Genomic DNA, 17,724 nt, shown 5'->3' on the forward strand with positions numbered 1-17,724 from the left:
GGTTCAAGCGATTCTCCTGCCTCAGCCTCCCGAGTAGCTGGGATTCAGGCACAAGTCACCACGCCCGGCTAATTTCTTGTATTTTTAGTAGAGACGGGGGTTTCACCATGTTGGCCAGGCTGGTCTTGAACTCCTGACCTCGGGAAATCCACCCGCCTCGGCCTCCCAAAGTGCTGGGATTACAGGTGTGAGCCACCATGCCCAGCCCATGTCAGTTCTTAATATAAACCTTCAGTTACAGGTACGCTAAACACTAATATATCATGACTTATATTGCTTTTAGCTTATTTGTTACAATAAGCTATTTATAAATGTATAATTTTTACTTGTATTGCTGCATCAATAGGAATTGCTCTGAAGGCAAGGTGTAACTAATTAATATATAATTATTTACTTAATTTAGTACATTTCCTAATTTAACAGACTAGTTGTATCTTGTTCAGTCAGATGTGTCCTACAGAAACTGTAATCTACTTGTTAGCATCTATTTAGCTATTTATATGAAATATGACTAAGGACCCTTAACTCCGTTAAAAATGTGTCCTCTCTGACTTTTAAAGTTAGCCTTGTCAGCTCAATAGTTCTTTCCCAGTCAGCCTCTAACTGATGTTAGACTGCCCTCCTGTTGTTTATAAGACTAGGTTAATATAATTTCAACTAAAGCTCCAATGCTCATATCCCTATTTTCTTATAGGAAGACAATACCAAATCTGATAATGTAAATAAAATGTTTCCACCTGAACAAAACACAGTGAAATTTCACAAGGTTAAACTAAATTAGAAAGGTGAAACAGTACCTCAGTTTAAAATGGCTTTAAGGAATTCATAGCTGTCAAGATGACATGATTCTAAATGAAAGAAGAAAGTTTTTTTTTCTTTCAGAAAACAATTCACAGCAACTTGCCACAGTATATGATGCAGAATAAATGTTGAAGCAAAATGAAATTAAAACAACATAAAGTCTTGTTTTACACTAAAAATAGCAGCTCTGAGGCTATAAATTCTCACTGCAACATCCGACAGTTAGCCTGATTCTATTTCAGAATATACCTTTTCAAATTTATTATGAAAACTTCCAGGACATTTATTACAATACATGCTTATTACCATTGTTAGTATACTCTTTATGGTTACTAAAATGACTTGTTATTTGTGCTAGATTCTATACTCCTGAGGGCAGGACTATGTCTGCCTTGTTTGTCAGTGTGTCCCCAATGCTAGAATAATGCCTGGAGCATGGTAGGCATGCAATAAACGTTAATGAGATAAGAAAATAGCAATTTATAAGTATTTGAAAATACTTAAGATAATTCTTTTAAAAAAGTTCTTTTCATTCATCACACATTGGCTGCACTGCATGTGGAACTTCTATCCAGGCTCTATCCAGGCGCTGTGCTAGGCTCTGGGACTACAGTACATAGATAAGACTTTTTGTTTGTTTACCAAAGAGGAGCCCAGAAAGAGTCCTGTAACCAGACAATTGCAATGCACTACAACATGATACATTTAAAATATTCAGGCAAGTGTTGTGGGAGCCTAGAAGATGAAGCAATTTAGCTTTACCTAGGAGAGCTGGGGAGAGCTTCACAGAGGTTGTGACATCTGAGGCTGACCTTAAAGGATGAGTAGGAGTTTGCTAGACAGAGAAAAAAGCAATCTAGGTAGAGGGAAAGGTAGCAAAGTGTTCTGGGGTCCTGAAAGAGAGGTTCCAGAGGGCTGAAGCACTTGCTGTGAATAGTATGAATAAAAATAACTACGCTCCTTGCATCTGAGGTCTGAGCTGGAGGAAAAATCACCTAATATATAATAATTACTAAGTCCTGCTTTTAACTATATAACTAGTTATATAATACTATAAACATTTGCTTTATTGTGTTTCAAATATGTAAACCACTTAGATAATTTATCTAACTCTTTTTTTGTGGAGCATTTTGGACTACTCTGAGAGTTGAAAATGGGAAAAAAAAGTTCACCTGTCAGGTGACACAAAACCAATTTCTACTAAATGTGCCAGAATAATTTTTCTCCACCTCAAGAAAAGTCTTCAGTCTATTCATTACTGTCTTTTTATAGTATTTTTATTTAATAAAACCTATTAAGACTACCATACAAATCTCTTTACTTATGCTTTTATCTTTTAACTGATCAATTTTTATATTGCTGACATCCCTTCTTCACCATTTGCTCATTTAAAAATTCATAGTATGTGAGATATGTCTCTGGGGAAAATGTCTATAAAATTTGTTACAGCTGGCAAATGTGTATGAGTCAGTGATAGCACATGACTAAATGCTTCACAGAAAATAAAATTTGTTTCTGTAGTAAGCAGAACTGTTTAAATGTTATTTATTTTTATGTTTCAAAGAAAATATATTGTGAAGTGCTGCATTGATTTAATACGCAACAATGTCTGTGTACACGCTGTAGAAGGAAAATTTATGAAACCTTTGCACAACTCCTTTAATTGAATTTTCCAAATCTCTCACCACACACAAATAATCAATATCTTCTGCAGAGAAAACCAGTCAGAATTATTATAGTCTTTCTTTTCAATTTTGTTGTCATCAGCACATACAGAGCACCTGGATATTTGTAATGTCTGATAGCAAGTTATTTACACCTTTTAAACACCTAATTGCTATTAAGTGAGTCCAAATCTATAGTTTAAAATTTTTTCTACTGATTTTATTTGAAAGAAAAATTATCATACTTCTGTTAAAGTATAAAAAATTTAAATCATGAAAGAAGTTATTTAAAAGGCTATAAAAAGTAATAAACCTGTTTATTTTTACTTAAATCCTAGACAAATCTCAAGTATGCATTTTTAGCAGGTGAAATGCATACCCCAAAACAAAGACAAATCGTGTAAAACAAGAGCATTAATATTATTAATAGGAAAGGTTATGACTCACATATGGCATACATGATAGCTGAATCATTATAAAGAGCTGAGGACTATAGTTGTACATTAATGCATATTTGTGCTATCAAAATTAATGGCTCCATTTTTTATCTCCAGATAAATCCAGAACGTTAAAGCATAGGGGGAATTTCTGTTGTTTCTCCTAAAAGTCGTCATGTCTAAACTTCAAACCTCAGTGCTTTTAAAATTGAAGTATCTGTTTGAAAAAAATACATTGTTTAATGTTAAGATAAAATAGAAAACTAAAAGGGTAGTAGTCTTCTGGGAGTGAAATTATTCAGCTGATATGATGAATACTTTTTCAAGCCTGAGTGGGGGAAAGAACAACATATTTTTATGTTTAAAAAATACTTCAGTGGGTGGTTAGAATGAAGAGGCAAACTATTTTATAGTGTTACAACAGAAAGACTTTTAAATTTGTCCTGTTGTCTAAGAATTTGATAACCTTAAAATCCTATAACCAAGATGAATTTTACTATGTAAGAATACAGAAAATTAACTAAAGAAAACAGGAACATTGTAGATTATGCTTTTTAAAACAGACCAAAGTTGGAAATTCTGAAATATTTTCTATTACAAACAGCTGAAACATTGAACAATGTAAAGTTCAGATGGTTCCATTTCATTTAAAATATGCATACTGCAACCTACACAATTATTCTCAAAACAGATAAAATATGTTTTGGACTGAAGCTAAGTGTCTAGATTTCATATCCTGGCAACTGCTCTACAATTTGCTTACATTCTTTTCAAAAACATTTTGTTTATTGGAAGTACTAGTCAAAGACCAACAATGATGGTATTTTTTAGTATCTTCAGAAAAAACTGAAAATATTAAGTACTATAGAATGCCATCTATTGACTAAGGAATATCTGTAACAAGTTGTTTTAAGGAGAGGTTGATTATGTAAAATAAATAAATTTCATGCCTCACCATGTGATGATAATGTGACATTCCATCTGTATCAGCCCACTGAATGGTCATATGTTTTAAATCTTCAGCATAACAAATTTAAAATAATTATGAAAATTCACATCCAAATCTAACACAAAAAGAACCTTTCATTTCATTATTTTCCTAATAGTCATAAAGCCAGTGTTATTGAAGAAAGCAAAATTAGGCTTATTTCCTAAGTAACTGAAGAAAGAAAGAAGCCTTCCTTTGTTTAAGAAATCTGTGTTTAGCAGAGGAGATCCTCTTTTATTCATATGCTCTCATCAAGGCATCCCCTGATTTACCAGGTCCAGTTCTTATGACACTATGCAAATCTCAGTGTATCTTTTAATTTTATTGTGTATGTTTTAAATTTCTCTTGAATAAGTTATATAAAGCCTTAAGAATCTGTGTCAGATGTCTATTTAAAATACTAGAGTGTTATTTTTACAATTATACTCTTCCTGTAATAAAGACTGTAACTGAAGTTAACTGAAATGAAAAACTAAATATTAGTAGAACTAAAAGACCAATTAGAAGAGGCAATGATAGCATAAATATTGAAATTCTCATGGTATTGTCTGCTTTAACTATTCCAGGAAAATTTTGTAAGAATCTGAAAGACCAAAAAACAAACAAACAAACAAAAAACAAAAAAACCCCACCAAAAATGCAGAAGAATCTGAAGGACATTCTTTTGATAGTGAAACAAGTAATTGGCTTATTCTCATTTTCATAATTAATAAATCCTATACATATTATAGTGATGATTTTTATTTTACTTATTTTCTAATATTATGAGAAACTCCCAAAACATTTTAAAATTTAAACAATTCTGTGTAATAGCATAGTAAAAATAAATAAATAAACAAATAAATAAATAAAAGAAAGTGGAAATTTCAAGGCCAGAATAAGGCAGAATAAGGAACATATAAAGCAAACTAGTTTGAGATGTCAAAAGAATTAGCAAAATCCTCTTAAAATGAATGTATGAGCAGAAAAGGGTAAAAGCTGTTAGCTTACTAAAAAAATTTACATGTGTGTGAACGTTTGTGTATGTACATAATCATTAACCAAAAATAAAAAACCAAACAAAAAACCCTGAAAACTAATATGTATGTTAGGAACCAGAGAAAGAGGTAGGAAAAGCACTCAGGATATAGCTCAAACTCAAATTACAACAAAAATAAGCTTTAATCTATTTTTTAGGCAATATGAATTTCCCAAAATTAGCTGAAAACCTAATGAAGTTTTTAAAACCTTGGGAAATATAAAGAGCTAATGTAGCTCCTGCCAAGAAACAGAATTGGACGATGACTATATAGAATACACATTAATATATAACATACTTATATAGATACTATGTATTATATATTTTTAAACTGAGTTTTCATTTAAATCAATGATTATTAGAAATTTACAAACATGGTTTAGTCATACAGTCTCCTCTATGCAGGAACTCAGTCCTTTGGGAAAATCTGGTAACGGGCAAGTCAGCCTTAATGCCTAAAATAATAGAAAAGAGTTTTAAGGCTGATCATGCATAAACACACAATGAATTCATGTATTTTAGATGGCCATAAGGAAATGAAAAAAGTATCCCCTGGAAGGAAAAATATTTTAATAAAATATAAATTTAAACAAATTTTTTACATTATTAGCATTGACAGTTCACTTATTTATTCCAGAGTTTTCCGCTTCCTTATTTCTCAAAGCTGTTTGCAAAAGTCAACTATGTTAAGCCTAATTCTAATTAGTTCTAGGAAGTTACAGATTTTTAAAGAAATCACACTATTGGTATAGAGTATGTAGAAGCAAGATTTCTTCCAATTGGGAAATAATAAACATTTTGCTTTCCTACTGTGATCCTTTAAAACTTGTCAAGTTAGGAGAGATTGAAACCACTGAAACCCAGTTACACATTCTAATCAAGTTACACAACTAAAGTAAGACACAAGAGGCCAGGTGTGTTGGCTCATGCCTGTAATCCCACTTCACTAATCATCACTTCAGCCTGGGTGACAGGGTACAATCTTGTCTCTAAATTTTTCTTTTCTCTTTTTCTTTTTTTTTTTTAAAGAAGAGATCCCAAGCCATTTCCAAGAAAGAGTTACCTTTCATGTTCTTAAATTCTTGGCATCACAGTAGATGTTAGTTGTTCAACTGAAAAGCTCAGGAAGTCTATTCAGCTCCCTTCCCACATGAACTTTGGAGGAGTCTTGCCATGGCTGCAGCCCTGCCATGACCCAGCTGGCCTTTAGATCTGACTGCCTGGCAATCCCAGCACTTCCCATTGCCAACCCATCACTGGCTTATTAAAGGTTCTAAACCTAGGCTAACATACCAGATTGGCTGAAGCAGTTTCAATTATGTGCTATGTTTGAGTCTGAAAGCTGGGATGATTGGATGATTTCATTTGTTTTAGGAAGGGACAACAAAGAATAATGAAAAGACCAGAGTTTTTGAGGCCAGACTGGTCTTTGCTTGGAATCCTTGCTCTGTTACCTAAGTAGAAGTCTTGGGCAAGTTACTTAATATTTTTTGTATCTTTGTTCCTTGTCTATAATGACAATGATAATACAGTGTAGCTATCTTTCCACAATGCTGTAAAGATCTGCTGATCCTAGTATTGAGAATATAGTAATTATAGGTACTCAATAAATGGCAGTCATCGGTATTTAAAAGCGGTAGCCTAAAAACACGGCCGCCCATTTTAAGGCCTAATTCCACCTGCAGAAATTGCTAAATGGCATTCATGTAGGTACTATTAATCACTCTTACATTAGTCTAAAGGTTTTAGTATTTTACAGTTCATGATTACTTTGCTTATTGAGGTGTGAAGGTATGAATGTGTACTTCCTATGGAAACTTAAACACTGTTTATTTAGTTTTCCATACTGTGAAATGATCAGAGGCATAAGAGTTCATAGTAGAACAAAGCACATTAATGATCTGAAAGTTTCCAGAATACTGGTTAGAAAGTAACTTTTAATGGTTCTAGTGCAACACTAAAAACTGCAGTATATTAATGCATTGTTGCTCATATTCGTCTGTATTCTCAAAAATAAATTTTAATAAAAAGACAAAATTTAAATCTTATGTTGAAGATTGCATTTCAAAAGACATTTAAAAAGTTCAATCAGAGAAGTTGATCTCATCAGGTATCATCTGCTAAATGCAATATAAAGCTTTTCAAATGAGATTCATGATCTTTTAAAAGAACACACTTCAGAACAGGGATCTCTGAGGAAAAAAGAAAATCACTAAAAAGGACTCATGATGATTAGTTTTAATTGGCAAAATGGGATGAAAGCATCTTTTTATGTAATAAACTAAAACACAACTACTTACGTTTGTGAGGAAGTCCTGAACTCCTTTCAAACAGTTTTTGTTTAATTACTTTTGTCACTAAAAGAAGTAAAAATCCCATGTCAAGAATTAACATAGAATATGGAGAATTTCTCATTACTTGGAACAAACAACTTCATGAGAAAAAAAAAATCCAAAATAATACATATTTATAAGTACCAAGTATAAAATATAATACCTTATTATATATTATAAAAATGGGCATTACATTTGAAATGCCTGCTACCAGTTTCCAAGGTGCATTCTTTTCATTCACATTCAAGAAGAATCCCCAAAATAACACATCCTGATAAAAGACATGTGGCTTCTTATTTAAAGGTAATAGTATTTTTATCACATGTCCAGTAATGGTATATATAAATCTATCAAATTTAAATTTGAAACAAATTAATAGGTTTATCTTTAAAATTATTGTCATTGAAAACTCATAAATTCTTACTTAGTTCTTTGGTTTTCTGCATTTCTTTTTTTAAGAAACGTGATGCACAGGAGATTCCAATGAGATTTTCAAGCTCTCTACTGCCCTCCAAAGCCTACAAGAAAGCCATCTTGAATGAGTTAAGTTCTCTATACATATGACATTACTGACATGTCTAGTGAAAAATACAGTATATTATTTCCTTCATTTGAAAAACTTAAACTCTATGTTAGGATATTTAACTTTTTCTGGCAGGCCAACTATTTCAAGCCCTAAAATGCCTGAATAAAAACAATTTATAATTAACTAAAAAGACGAAACATAATCTACAAATTTATATTTAAATATGAAAAGCCAGATATTACTAAAATATTATGGTTAAATAGTGTTCTCCTATTAAAAAATTCCCATGAAAAGTAAATTAAACATACTCTGTGCAAACTCTTTCCTGGATTGGATTCTCCAATCTGGGACACTCCTTCCTTTTATCCTTTTCAAACAGGGTAGAAGTATGAAAAAATACAAACCCGTATACTACTTAAATTTTGCATTATCGCCATGATTTCTTCTGACAATTTCTCAACTTTAGATAGCAACATCATCAATCTAGTAATAAAGAAAAAGATAGTACTTAGCAAGGGGAAGCATTTAAACATGGCAAGTCATTTTCAAAGCTTTAACTCTTTTTAAAGGACCTTTGACTTAGGTTCTTTCATTCTTTATAAACACAATATATATATTATCAACTGTCCCCTCTTTTGGAGTTTAATTTCCGATTCCCACTGAGCAGTGGAATGGAAGACATAGTTGGCTGTTCCTTTCTCCACAATGCCACAATGAGAACACTAATACACCACCATTCCTTCATTTACCTTGACTGAGTCTATGAATCAGTATCACCTAGTAACTTTTTTTAAAATAAAAAAAGTTTCGTGACTTTATTTTAAATTTGAAAATAAAGAAAAGGAAAAGAGGAAAACATCACTTGGAATTCAGTCTTCTGAACCTATCTCCAGTTATCTTTTTGGAAAAATTCTCCTAGTTTAAAAAAAAAAATTGTGTAACTTTGTTATCATGCTTTTTTTTTTCTTTTTATAAAGAAATGGGGTTTACCTCTGTTGCCCAGGCTGAAGTGCAGTGGTATGATCATGGCTCACTGCAGCCTCAACCTCCTGGATTCAATAGATCCTCTTACCTTGTCCTCCCAAAGCACTGTGATTACAGGTGTGAGCCATGGTGTCTGGCTGTGCTTTCTTTACTTAATTTTGGGGGGGCCACATATTAAAGGCTACACAATATTCTATTTAGTAAACATACTAAAAGTGATTTAACTATTCCCTTACTGTTAAAATTTTAGTTTCTTTTCAAATTTTAAGACCCCATAGCTGTTTGTGATAATCCATATCAACACAGTCTGATAGAAAAATAATGTAAGCCATGTATGTAACTTAAAATTTTTAGTAGCCACATTAAAAGGAATAAAAAAGGCAAACTTTAATAATTTTAATAATGTTTAAATATTTAACTCAATATATTCAAATATTATTTCAACATATAATGAATATAAAATTGAGATATTTTATACTTTTTTCAAATCCAGGTATACTTTACATATTAACAGCACACCTCATTTCATACTAGCCATATTTCAAGTGCTCATTAGCCATGTATGGCTAGTGAGTACTGTTTCAAACAGCATAAATCCATATAGATTTTATGAGAGAAACCAGAAATTCTATTTAAATGCTTTTTCAAGATTACATCAGTGTCATTCATTGACATTTTTGTGCTATTAAAAATAAGACAAATATGTTAAAATTTTGATATATAATGTGTATGTACAGTAAGTTTCAATTAAGTAAAATGTTATCTAAGTATGCAAACAAGAAATGAAGAGTTGATAACATTATTCAAAAGCTAAAAATTATGAGGACAGTGGAATTTTGGGTGAATTCTTTTCTTTAAAAGTTTTCCTTTATTATGTATTTTCAATCAGAAGTCATCTGTCTGAGGCCCTGACTGCTTAACAGGAGAATCTCAGTTTGAGAGATGGTATCATAAAGGAATCTCAGTTTGAGAGATGGTATCATAAAGGAATTCCTTTTCCTTCAAATTGGGTCCAAAGACCTGAAGAAACAAGGACTTAAGGGACTCCCACCCAGGCTGGATCCTTTAGCTTCTCACATATGATGCCAAAGCCTACTGAGTACCACAGGAGTACAAAGTAGAGGCAAATTAAGTTACTTTGCTATAAGAAGGAATCTGAGGGGCTTACTGCCTTGTAACTTGCATCCCTTTCCTGGGAGAACTGGAATAGCAGAGCCTTTTTAAACTGACTTCTATATCTTAAAGAGTTGATGGTACTCCCTGTTCACCTATAGGGAATTGTGTGGGAATGCTGTGGCAGGGCTGCCATCTTGAATGTCTCCGAGTGGCTCTGTTTACATAGAGTTAGATGTAAATCGTGCCCCCAAAAGTTGTATAATGTAGCATCCCCAAAGGACCTACTAGCAGCTCTCCTACATTAAGATAGTAATTGAGGGGCTAAGCTAAAACAAACTGTTTCAACAATCTTGGAGACTTGTATGGATTAAATATCAATTATCTGGGGAAGTTGTTTTCAAAACATCTTTGATATGCTGAAGGTGCTTTCTCAAGGACACTTGTATCCATTGCAGGATCAAGTAGACTAGTAGACATGCCATTGCTCTTCTCATTATTATTCTGATTCCCTTTCCTCTCCTCCTCCTTTTTCTTCTCCCTAGACGAAATCACCTCTTTTTCCCACTTTGAAGGCAACCAAATCCCCATGAATGGTTTTTTTTAAGTGTTATACAACTGTTAAATCCTGAAAAATCCTTTTTTTTCAAGGCATTATTTTCCACATCTTCTGAGTCACTGAAGAAGCCTTCATAATCTTTGGAGATAAACTATTTGCTAAGCAGATTTTGGGAGAAATAATTCTACCACTTTCTTCATCCTAGACAAAATGGAATTCTCATAAACATCCTACTTGTGCTGAAAAGTAGATTTGCATTGCTATTGAGAGCCCTTTTCTGTATTTTCAATGCATGGTTCAAATTCCACTTTGTTGCCCTAACATAGCATTATGGTTTGTGTACAGTCCCTTAGTTTTTAACATCATCTTGATGTTCCTTTACTAATTTATGTATTCCTGAAAACTAACAATCTTTCATTTTTTTCAAGCTGCCTGAAGAATATATTTATCAAGTTCATTATGAAATTACAAAATTTCAAAGTTATTGTGGCTCTTTCAAGTTGGTGAGTAAAAGTATCATCACTGGTGCCATTCATATTTTACAGAATACTATTTTTTTCTCAAATAGATTTGCCTCTGACTAGATTAAATTGGACCAAATTTTTTTTTTTTTTTTTTTTTTTTTTGAGATGGAGTCTTGCTCTCTTACCCAGGCTGGAGTGCAGTGGCGCAATCTCGGCACACTGCAAGCTCCACCTCCTGGGTTCATGTCATTCTCCTGCCTCAGCTTCTGGAGTAGCTGGGACTACAGATGCACGCTGCCACACCCAGCTAATTTTTTGTAGTTTTAGTAGAGACGAGGTTTCACCGTGTTAGCCAGGATGGTCTTGATCTCCTGACCTTGTGATCTGCCCGCCTCGTCCTCCCAAAGTGCTGGGATTACAGACGTGAGCCACGCCTGGCCCAAATCCTTTACTTATAATGATCCTTTGAGCCATCCAGATGTCAATGGGCCACTACATCCAGATATCCAGTGACTGTCGCCAGTTTTATGGCATCCTTACAAGATTTAATCAAATCTGCATTGTGGTCAAAGACTATTGTAGCACAACCTGAGAAATCTGAAATCTTGGTCTTCCTTGAATTAACCTTCTTTTTCATAACTAAAAACCAAGCAGCATTTTTTTTTTTTAAGCATCTAGTAGTTTTTCTCTTGAGGGAGCTACATGTCAAAATTCAGGATTTTCAGTGCAGTTTTCCAATTTGCTTAGAAGAGTTGCATTGTGAAATTCAGAGTTCTTTCACGTTCCTCAAAGAGAAAGTCCTTATTCTGAAAAACAACTGAAATTAGGTGCAACAGCCAAATAAAATCCATGAGAAGCACTGGATGTATCCATTAATTCTGCTTTTCCTTCCTTCTATATTAACTACTTCAGTCTCAAGTCAGGGGTAACTTGACTTTCAAAACTATAATTCTGTACCAGTTCAGGATTTTTCCTATCTTGGCCAGTTTCAATTCTTTCAGTTATTTTCCATTCTTAGCTTCAAATTTAGTTTCATCATTTACTTTTTCTCTATTAAGTCCCTCAGAAGTATTCTGAGGAGAGAACTAAAAGAACAAAGAGAAACTGTTATTAAATTGGTGCTTCTAATTCAGATTTATTGAGGCAGGTGTTAGCAAGCATTAATTCAGCTCCTGCTATGTGCTGTGCCATCCTAGATGTGAAAGAATGAGAAGCAAAGGAGTAGAGCAAATGAAAAAAGAACCCGGTGATTTATAGATTCCCTAGGATGCAAGCCATGGTACTTACTGTACTGTGTAGGCATTGTGGATATACTGGAAGAAGAGTGAAAACCTGTAAAAGCCATGATAATGGCCTGAAAAAAATCTTGATTTCCCTCCTTTTTTGTAACTTCCAATTGTTTGATATATCTTGCTTACCAGATTGTAAGTTCCATGAAGGCAAGGGTGGTATCTACCTTATTTACTTTTATAACCTGTGTTAACTAATAAGGTGCCTGCAGGTGTGGTAGGTACCCAGTAACTATTTGATGGATCAATGAACAGAAGAAAAAAGACCTAGTCCAGTGACCATCCATCCCTAGAGTCAAGTGAAGTATGCCCATCCTGCAGTTTTCTCTCTCTTTTTTTTTTAACTTCCTTCTCCTATTGTCTTATGTAGTCTCCATGATTCATCAGTTATATTGCTGACAAAGTTAATTAATTCAGTTCCCTAACCTTCCACCACATATGTCTTTCTCACAGGTAACCCAGGATGTCCCTATTTGTTTTCTTTGCTCCTAGCCTAAGCTGTGAGTACTATGGGGGGGGGGGGGAAAGCCTCACAGTAGAATTGACAGTCAATATTAGAAGTATGATTTTGCTGAGCACCCAATGCTGCTTAACTCTCCATTTACTTAATTTAATGAATCTTCTTAATTTCTGCTCAACATGACAGCCTAACCCAATCTCCACTTCCTCCATATTAAAACTAAACTCTTATATTTATATTTCTGCCTTAGTATTTTTAATACAGTATTCTCAGAGGCCACAAATACATCCCTAATTAATTCTATTACTAAAAGCTATTATCTGAAAGTTATTACCTCTAAGAAATTGTACTTTTATAAATCTCAAGACTTGTGCATTAAATGTACATAACAAGGATGAATTCCTTAGGTTCTTCTAAATCTTTACAATACTACAATTCATGCAGAAAAAGGTAAATAGGTCACCGAATCTCCATCTCCCTCAACCTAAACTGATAATTTTGGATGATAGCTGAATTATGAAAACAATGAAATATATTGTTAACATTTTTTTAATGCTTTCTTAGTTTAAGGCACTATACTTACTACTTTACAAACTATATCTTAATTTTCAACACAACTATCCATGGGAAATATTATCTCCATTCTACAGCTACGAACACTGAAGTACTAATAAATAATTTAATTATTCAGGATTTTATAACAAGGGGCACAGTCAGGACTTGAACCCAGGTGTGTTTGACCTATGTTCTCAACCATTATGTAATACTTCCAAAAGTGTAATTCAGTTACCACTGGCATCAGAATTCCTTGGTAAATGGTTAAAAATACAAATTCCTGGGCTGCATCCAAGAACTACTAACAGAGAAGGTCAGAAATATGCATTTCCAGGCAATTCTCATGCACATAAAAATTAATTAAAAGCACTTTTCATGAAGACTGATCACAAAAAAACCTGGTCAATATAAATGAAATTGATATCCTTTGTAAAAAAAAAAAATTTCCCCCTGTGTTTAGGTCTATGCATTTCATTATATTCTTACAGGCTGTCTCAAGGAGCTTTTCTGCATTCCGTTCAGCTTACTTTTTTTTTTTAAATTTCTTATTGTGATAAAATATATATAACAAGATTTGTCATTTTAAACATTTTTAAGTGTACAATTCAGTGACATTACATTCACAATATGTGCAACCATCACCACTATATCCAAAACTTTTCTATTACTACAAACAGAAACTGTATAACCATTAAGCAATACCTCCTCATGCTTCCCACCTCCAGTCTCTAGTAACCTTTAATCTCCTTTCTGTCTCTTTGAATTAGTCCATTCTAGATATTGCGTACAACTGGAATCTTAACAATATTTGTCCTTATATGTGTCTGGCTTATTTCACTTAGCACAATGCTTTCGAGATTCTTCAATGTTGTAGCATGTATCAGAACTTCCTTCCTTTTCATGAATAAATAATATTCCACTGTATGTATATACCACACTTTGTTTAGCCATTTATTTGTTGATGAACATTTGGGTTGTTTCCTATCTTTTGGTTATTGTGAATAATGATGGAATAAACACTGGTATATAAATATCTGAGTCACTGTTTTCAATTATTTTGGGCATACACCTAGGAGTGAAATTGCTTGGTCTTATGTTAATTATATGTTTAACTTTTTGAGAAAGTGCCAGACTGTTTTCCACAGGAGCTACAATGTACAAGGGTTTTAATTCTTCTATATCCTTGCCAATATTTGTTATTTTCCACTTTTATTGTTTGTTTAAATGGCCATTCTCGTAGATGTAATGTGTAAAATGTAAGGTCTCACTGTAGTTTTGATTTGCATTTCTTTAATGACTAATGATATTTAATACATTTTCATGTGCTTATTGGCAATTTGTATAACTTCTTTCAAGAAATAGCTACTCAAGGCCAGGTGCGGTGGCTCACACCTGTAATCCCAGCAATTTGGGAGGCTGAGGCAGGCAGATCACGAGGTCAGGAGATCGAGACCACCCTGGTGAAGCCCCATCTCTACTAAAAATACAAAAAAAAAAAGTTTGCCACACGTGGTGGTGGGTGCCTGTAGTCCCAGCTATTCGGGAGGCTGAGGCAGGAGAATGGTGTGAACCCAGGAGGCGGAGCTTGCAGTAAGCCAAGATAGCACCACTGCACTCCAGCCTGGGCAACAGAGCGAGACTCTGTCTCAAAACAAACAAACAAACAAACAAAAAACCAAAACAACAAAAAAGAAATATCTACTCAAGTTTTTGCCTATGTTTAAAATTGGGCTGTCTTTTTTTCTTGTTGAGTTTTAGAAGTCCTTGATATACTCTGGACATTAAACCCTTATTAGATATATAATTTGAAAATATTTTCTCCCATTCTGTGCTATGCCTTTTCACTTTCTTGATGGTGTACTCTGAAGCACAAGAGCTTTTACTTTTGATAAAGTCCAATTTATTTTTTCTTTTGTTCATTGTGCTTTTGGTGTTGTTATATAAGAATCTATCAACAAATTCAAGGTCATGAAGATTTATCATTATGTTTTCCTCTAAGATAGTTATAAATGGTTTTGGCCCTTATATTTAGGTCACTGATCCATTTTGAACTAATTTTTATATATGCTGTGAGGTAGGGATCCAACTCCATTCTTTTTTATAAGGAAATCCTGTTTCCCAGCAACATTTATTGAAGACACTATTCTTTCTCCATTAAATAAACTTGGCATCCTTGTCAAAAATCAATTGGTCATAGATGTATGCGTGTGTTTTGGACACCCAATTCTATTCCATTTGTCTCTATGGCTACTGTTATGCCAGTGCCATACTGTTTTGATTACTGTAGCTTTGCTGTATGTTTTGAAATCAGGAAATATGAGTCTTCCAACTTTGTCCTTTTTCAAGATTGTTTGGCTATTTGGGGTCTCTTGTAGTTTCATATGAATTTAAGGATAGGCTTTTCCATTTCTGCAAAAAATGCTGTTTAATCATTCTGCAAAAGAAATACAGGAATTACAGTGAATCTGTAGACTGCTTTGTGTAGTAGCATTAACATCTTAACAATATTAAATCTTCTTGCCCATGAATACAGAATATCTTCCCTTTTATTTAGATATTCTTTATTTTCTTTCAAAAATGAATTGTAGTTTCTAGTGTACAAGTTTTTTACCTCTTTGGTTAAATTTATTCCTGTGTATTTTGTCCTTTCAGATCCTACCGCAATGGACTGCTTCCTTAATTTCCTTTTCAAATTCATTACAGGTATATGGAAACTGATTTTTGTGTGTTGATCTTATACCCTGAAACTTTTTTGACTCTAGTTATTAGCTCTAGTAGCTTCCTGTGCACTCTTGGGATTTTCTCTATAGAAAATCATTTCGTCTTCAAATAAAGATTGTTTTACTTTTTCCCTTCCAATTTAAATGTCTTTTATTTCTTTTTCTTGTCTAATTGCTCTGGCTAGAATTTCCAATACAATGTTGAATACCAGTGGTGAAAGCAGGTGTCCTTGTTTGGCTCCTGATCTTTTGGGGAAAGTTTTCAGTCTTCCATATCTAAAATTTTAAATTGTTGAAAATAATTCTCTTTTTAAGACTGGCTTTCCTCTTAGCCTTTGCTCACCTACAGAATAGGCATAATATGGAATATAGGCATATATCTTCATCCTAAGATTCTGATAAACATTTTCAACTAACTTATCCCTAGAGACCATCATTTGAGCAGTCAAGAGGAACTTAGAATACTGACCAGTGGTTGTCACAATTAAATTGTATACATAATGCAAAACAAAACAACAAACATTTTTTAAAAACCAGTTCTGGCATAACTCACTACTATTAAAAAGGTTTTATTTAGGTCAGTACAGAAATAAAAAAAATACACATCTAAAAAAGTTACTCTTCTGCCTATAAGAGAGAATGAGCTAGTGATTAAAAATAAGTCCTAGGCTGGGTGCAGTGGCTCATGCCTATAATCCCAGTACTTTAGAAGGCCAATGTGGGTGGATCACCTGAGGTCAGGAGTTTGAGACCAGCCTGGCCAACATGGTGAAACCCCCATCTCTACGAAAAATACAAAAACTAACAGGGCCTGGTGGTGGTGCACACTTATAATCCCAGCTATTTGGGAGGCTGAGGCAAGGAGAATCATTTGAACCCAAGAGGTGGAAGTTGCAGTGAGCCAAGATCATGCCATTGCACTCCAGCATGGGCAACAAGAGTGAAACTCTGTCTCAAAAAAAAAAAAAAAAAAAAAAAAAAAAAAAAAAAAAAAAAGAAAAAAAAAAAAAGGGCCTATACAACAGGTGGGATCCTTGTGGTGATGGAACTGTTCTGTATCATGATTACAGCGGTAGATACAAGAACCTACATGTGATAAAATTGCATAGAACTAAATACACAAATGAGTTCATTGCAAAACAGGAAATATGAATAAGATCAGTGGATTGAGTCAATGTCAATTTCCTGGTTGTGATATTGTACTACAGTTTTATAAGATGTTATGTTGGGAAACTAGGAAAACACTACACATGATGTCTCTGTTTTACTTCTCACAATGGCAAGTAAATCTACAATTATCTGAAAATAAAACTTACAGGACAGTCACCATTATTGCATTTTCATAGCAATGCCAGCTACAGCAGCAGCAAATTGCCATGAGGAAGAAAAGCCAATCGCAGTAAATTATATATATTCCTTGCAAAACATAAAGGATATGGAAGTTCACATAAAATATTAATGTGTAGTTTTTGTTTTTTTTTTTTTTTTTTTTTTTTTTTTTTTACAAATGGGCTTTATTGACACGCCATTAACTATTTGTTTTGTGAATAAAAAATTTTTAAACCTAGAACATGGAACTGTATTTTCCTGTTGAGAGGATTCTTACATTTAAAATTCTCCAAATTGATCAATAGGAATTGATTTCAGGACGTATTCATCAGTAAAAAAAAGCAAAGCAAAAAGAGTACATATGGTGTGCCATCTTCTATATAAAAAAAGTAAGAAAAAACAAAATGAAACTGCATAAGAAAGGTAAATAAGAAACTAATGAATTTGGTTACCCACAAGAAATAGGTAGCAGGAATGAGGGAGG

General features: G+C 33.5%; 1 protein-coding gene and 1 long non-coding RNA gene across 5 annotated transcripts in view; both read right to left on the reverse strand.

Moving 5' to 3' along the window:
- Nucleotides 1-17,724, reverse strand: part of LOC126934963 (uncharacterized) — a 159,699-nt gene that overhangs the window by 66,703 nt on the left and 75,272 nt on the right. The gene's annotated exons all lie outside the window — the stretch shown is intronic.
- Nucleotides 1-17,724, reverse strand: part of ITGB3BP (integrin subunit beta 3 binding protein) — a 74,760-nt gene that overhangs the window by 4,954 nt on the left and 52,082 nt on the right. Inside the window, exons 5-8 of one of the 4 annotated variants that reach the window (XM_050755679.1) lie at nucleotides 8,172-8,250; nucleotides 7,666-7,759; nucleotides 7,209-7,265; nucleotides 798-848 (exon numbers count right to left, since the gene is read on the reverse strand). In XM_050755679.1, the coding sequence (XP_050611636.1) occupies nucleotides 799-848; nucleotides 7,209-7,265; nucleotides 7,666-7,759; nucleotides 8,172-8,250 (280 nt within the window). In that variant the 3' untranslated portion in view covers nucleotide 798. Of the gene's footprint in view, nucleotides 1-797; nucleotides 849-2,765; nucleotides 5,364-7,208; nucleotides 7,266-7,665; nucleotides 7,760-8,171; nucleotides 8,251-17,724 lie in introns of those variants that run through there. The other 3 variants (XM_050755762.1, XM_050755528.1, XM_050755608.1) reach the window with 3 other exon arrangements.

Source organism: Macaca thibetana, chromosome 1 (assembly GCF_024542745.1).
Source record: "Macaca thibetana thibetana isolate TM-01 chromosome 1, ASM2454274v1, whole genome shotgun sequence".
Lineage (NCBI taxonomy): Eukaryota > Metazoa > Chordata > Mammalia > Primates > Cercopithecidae > Macaca > Macaca thibetana.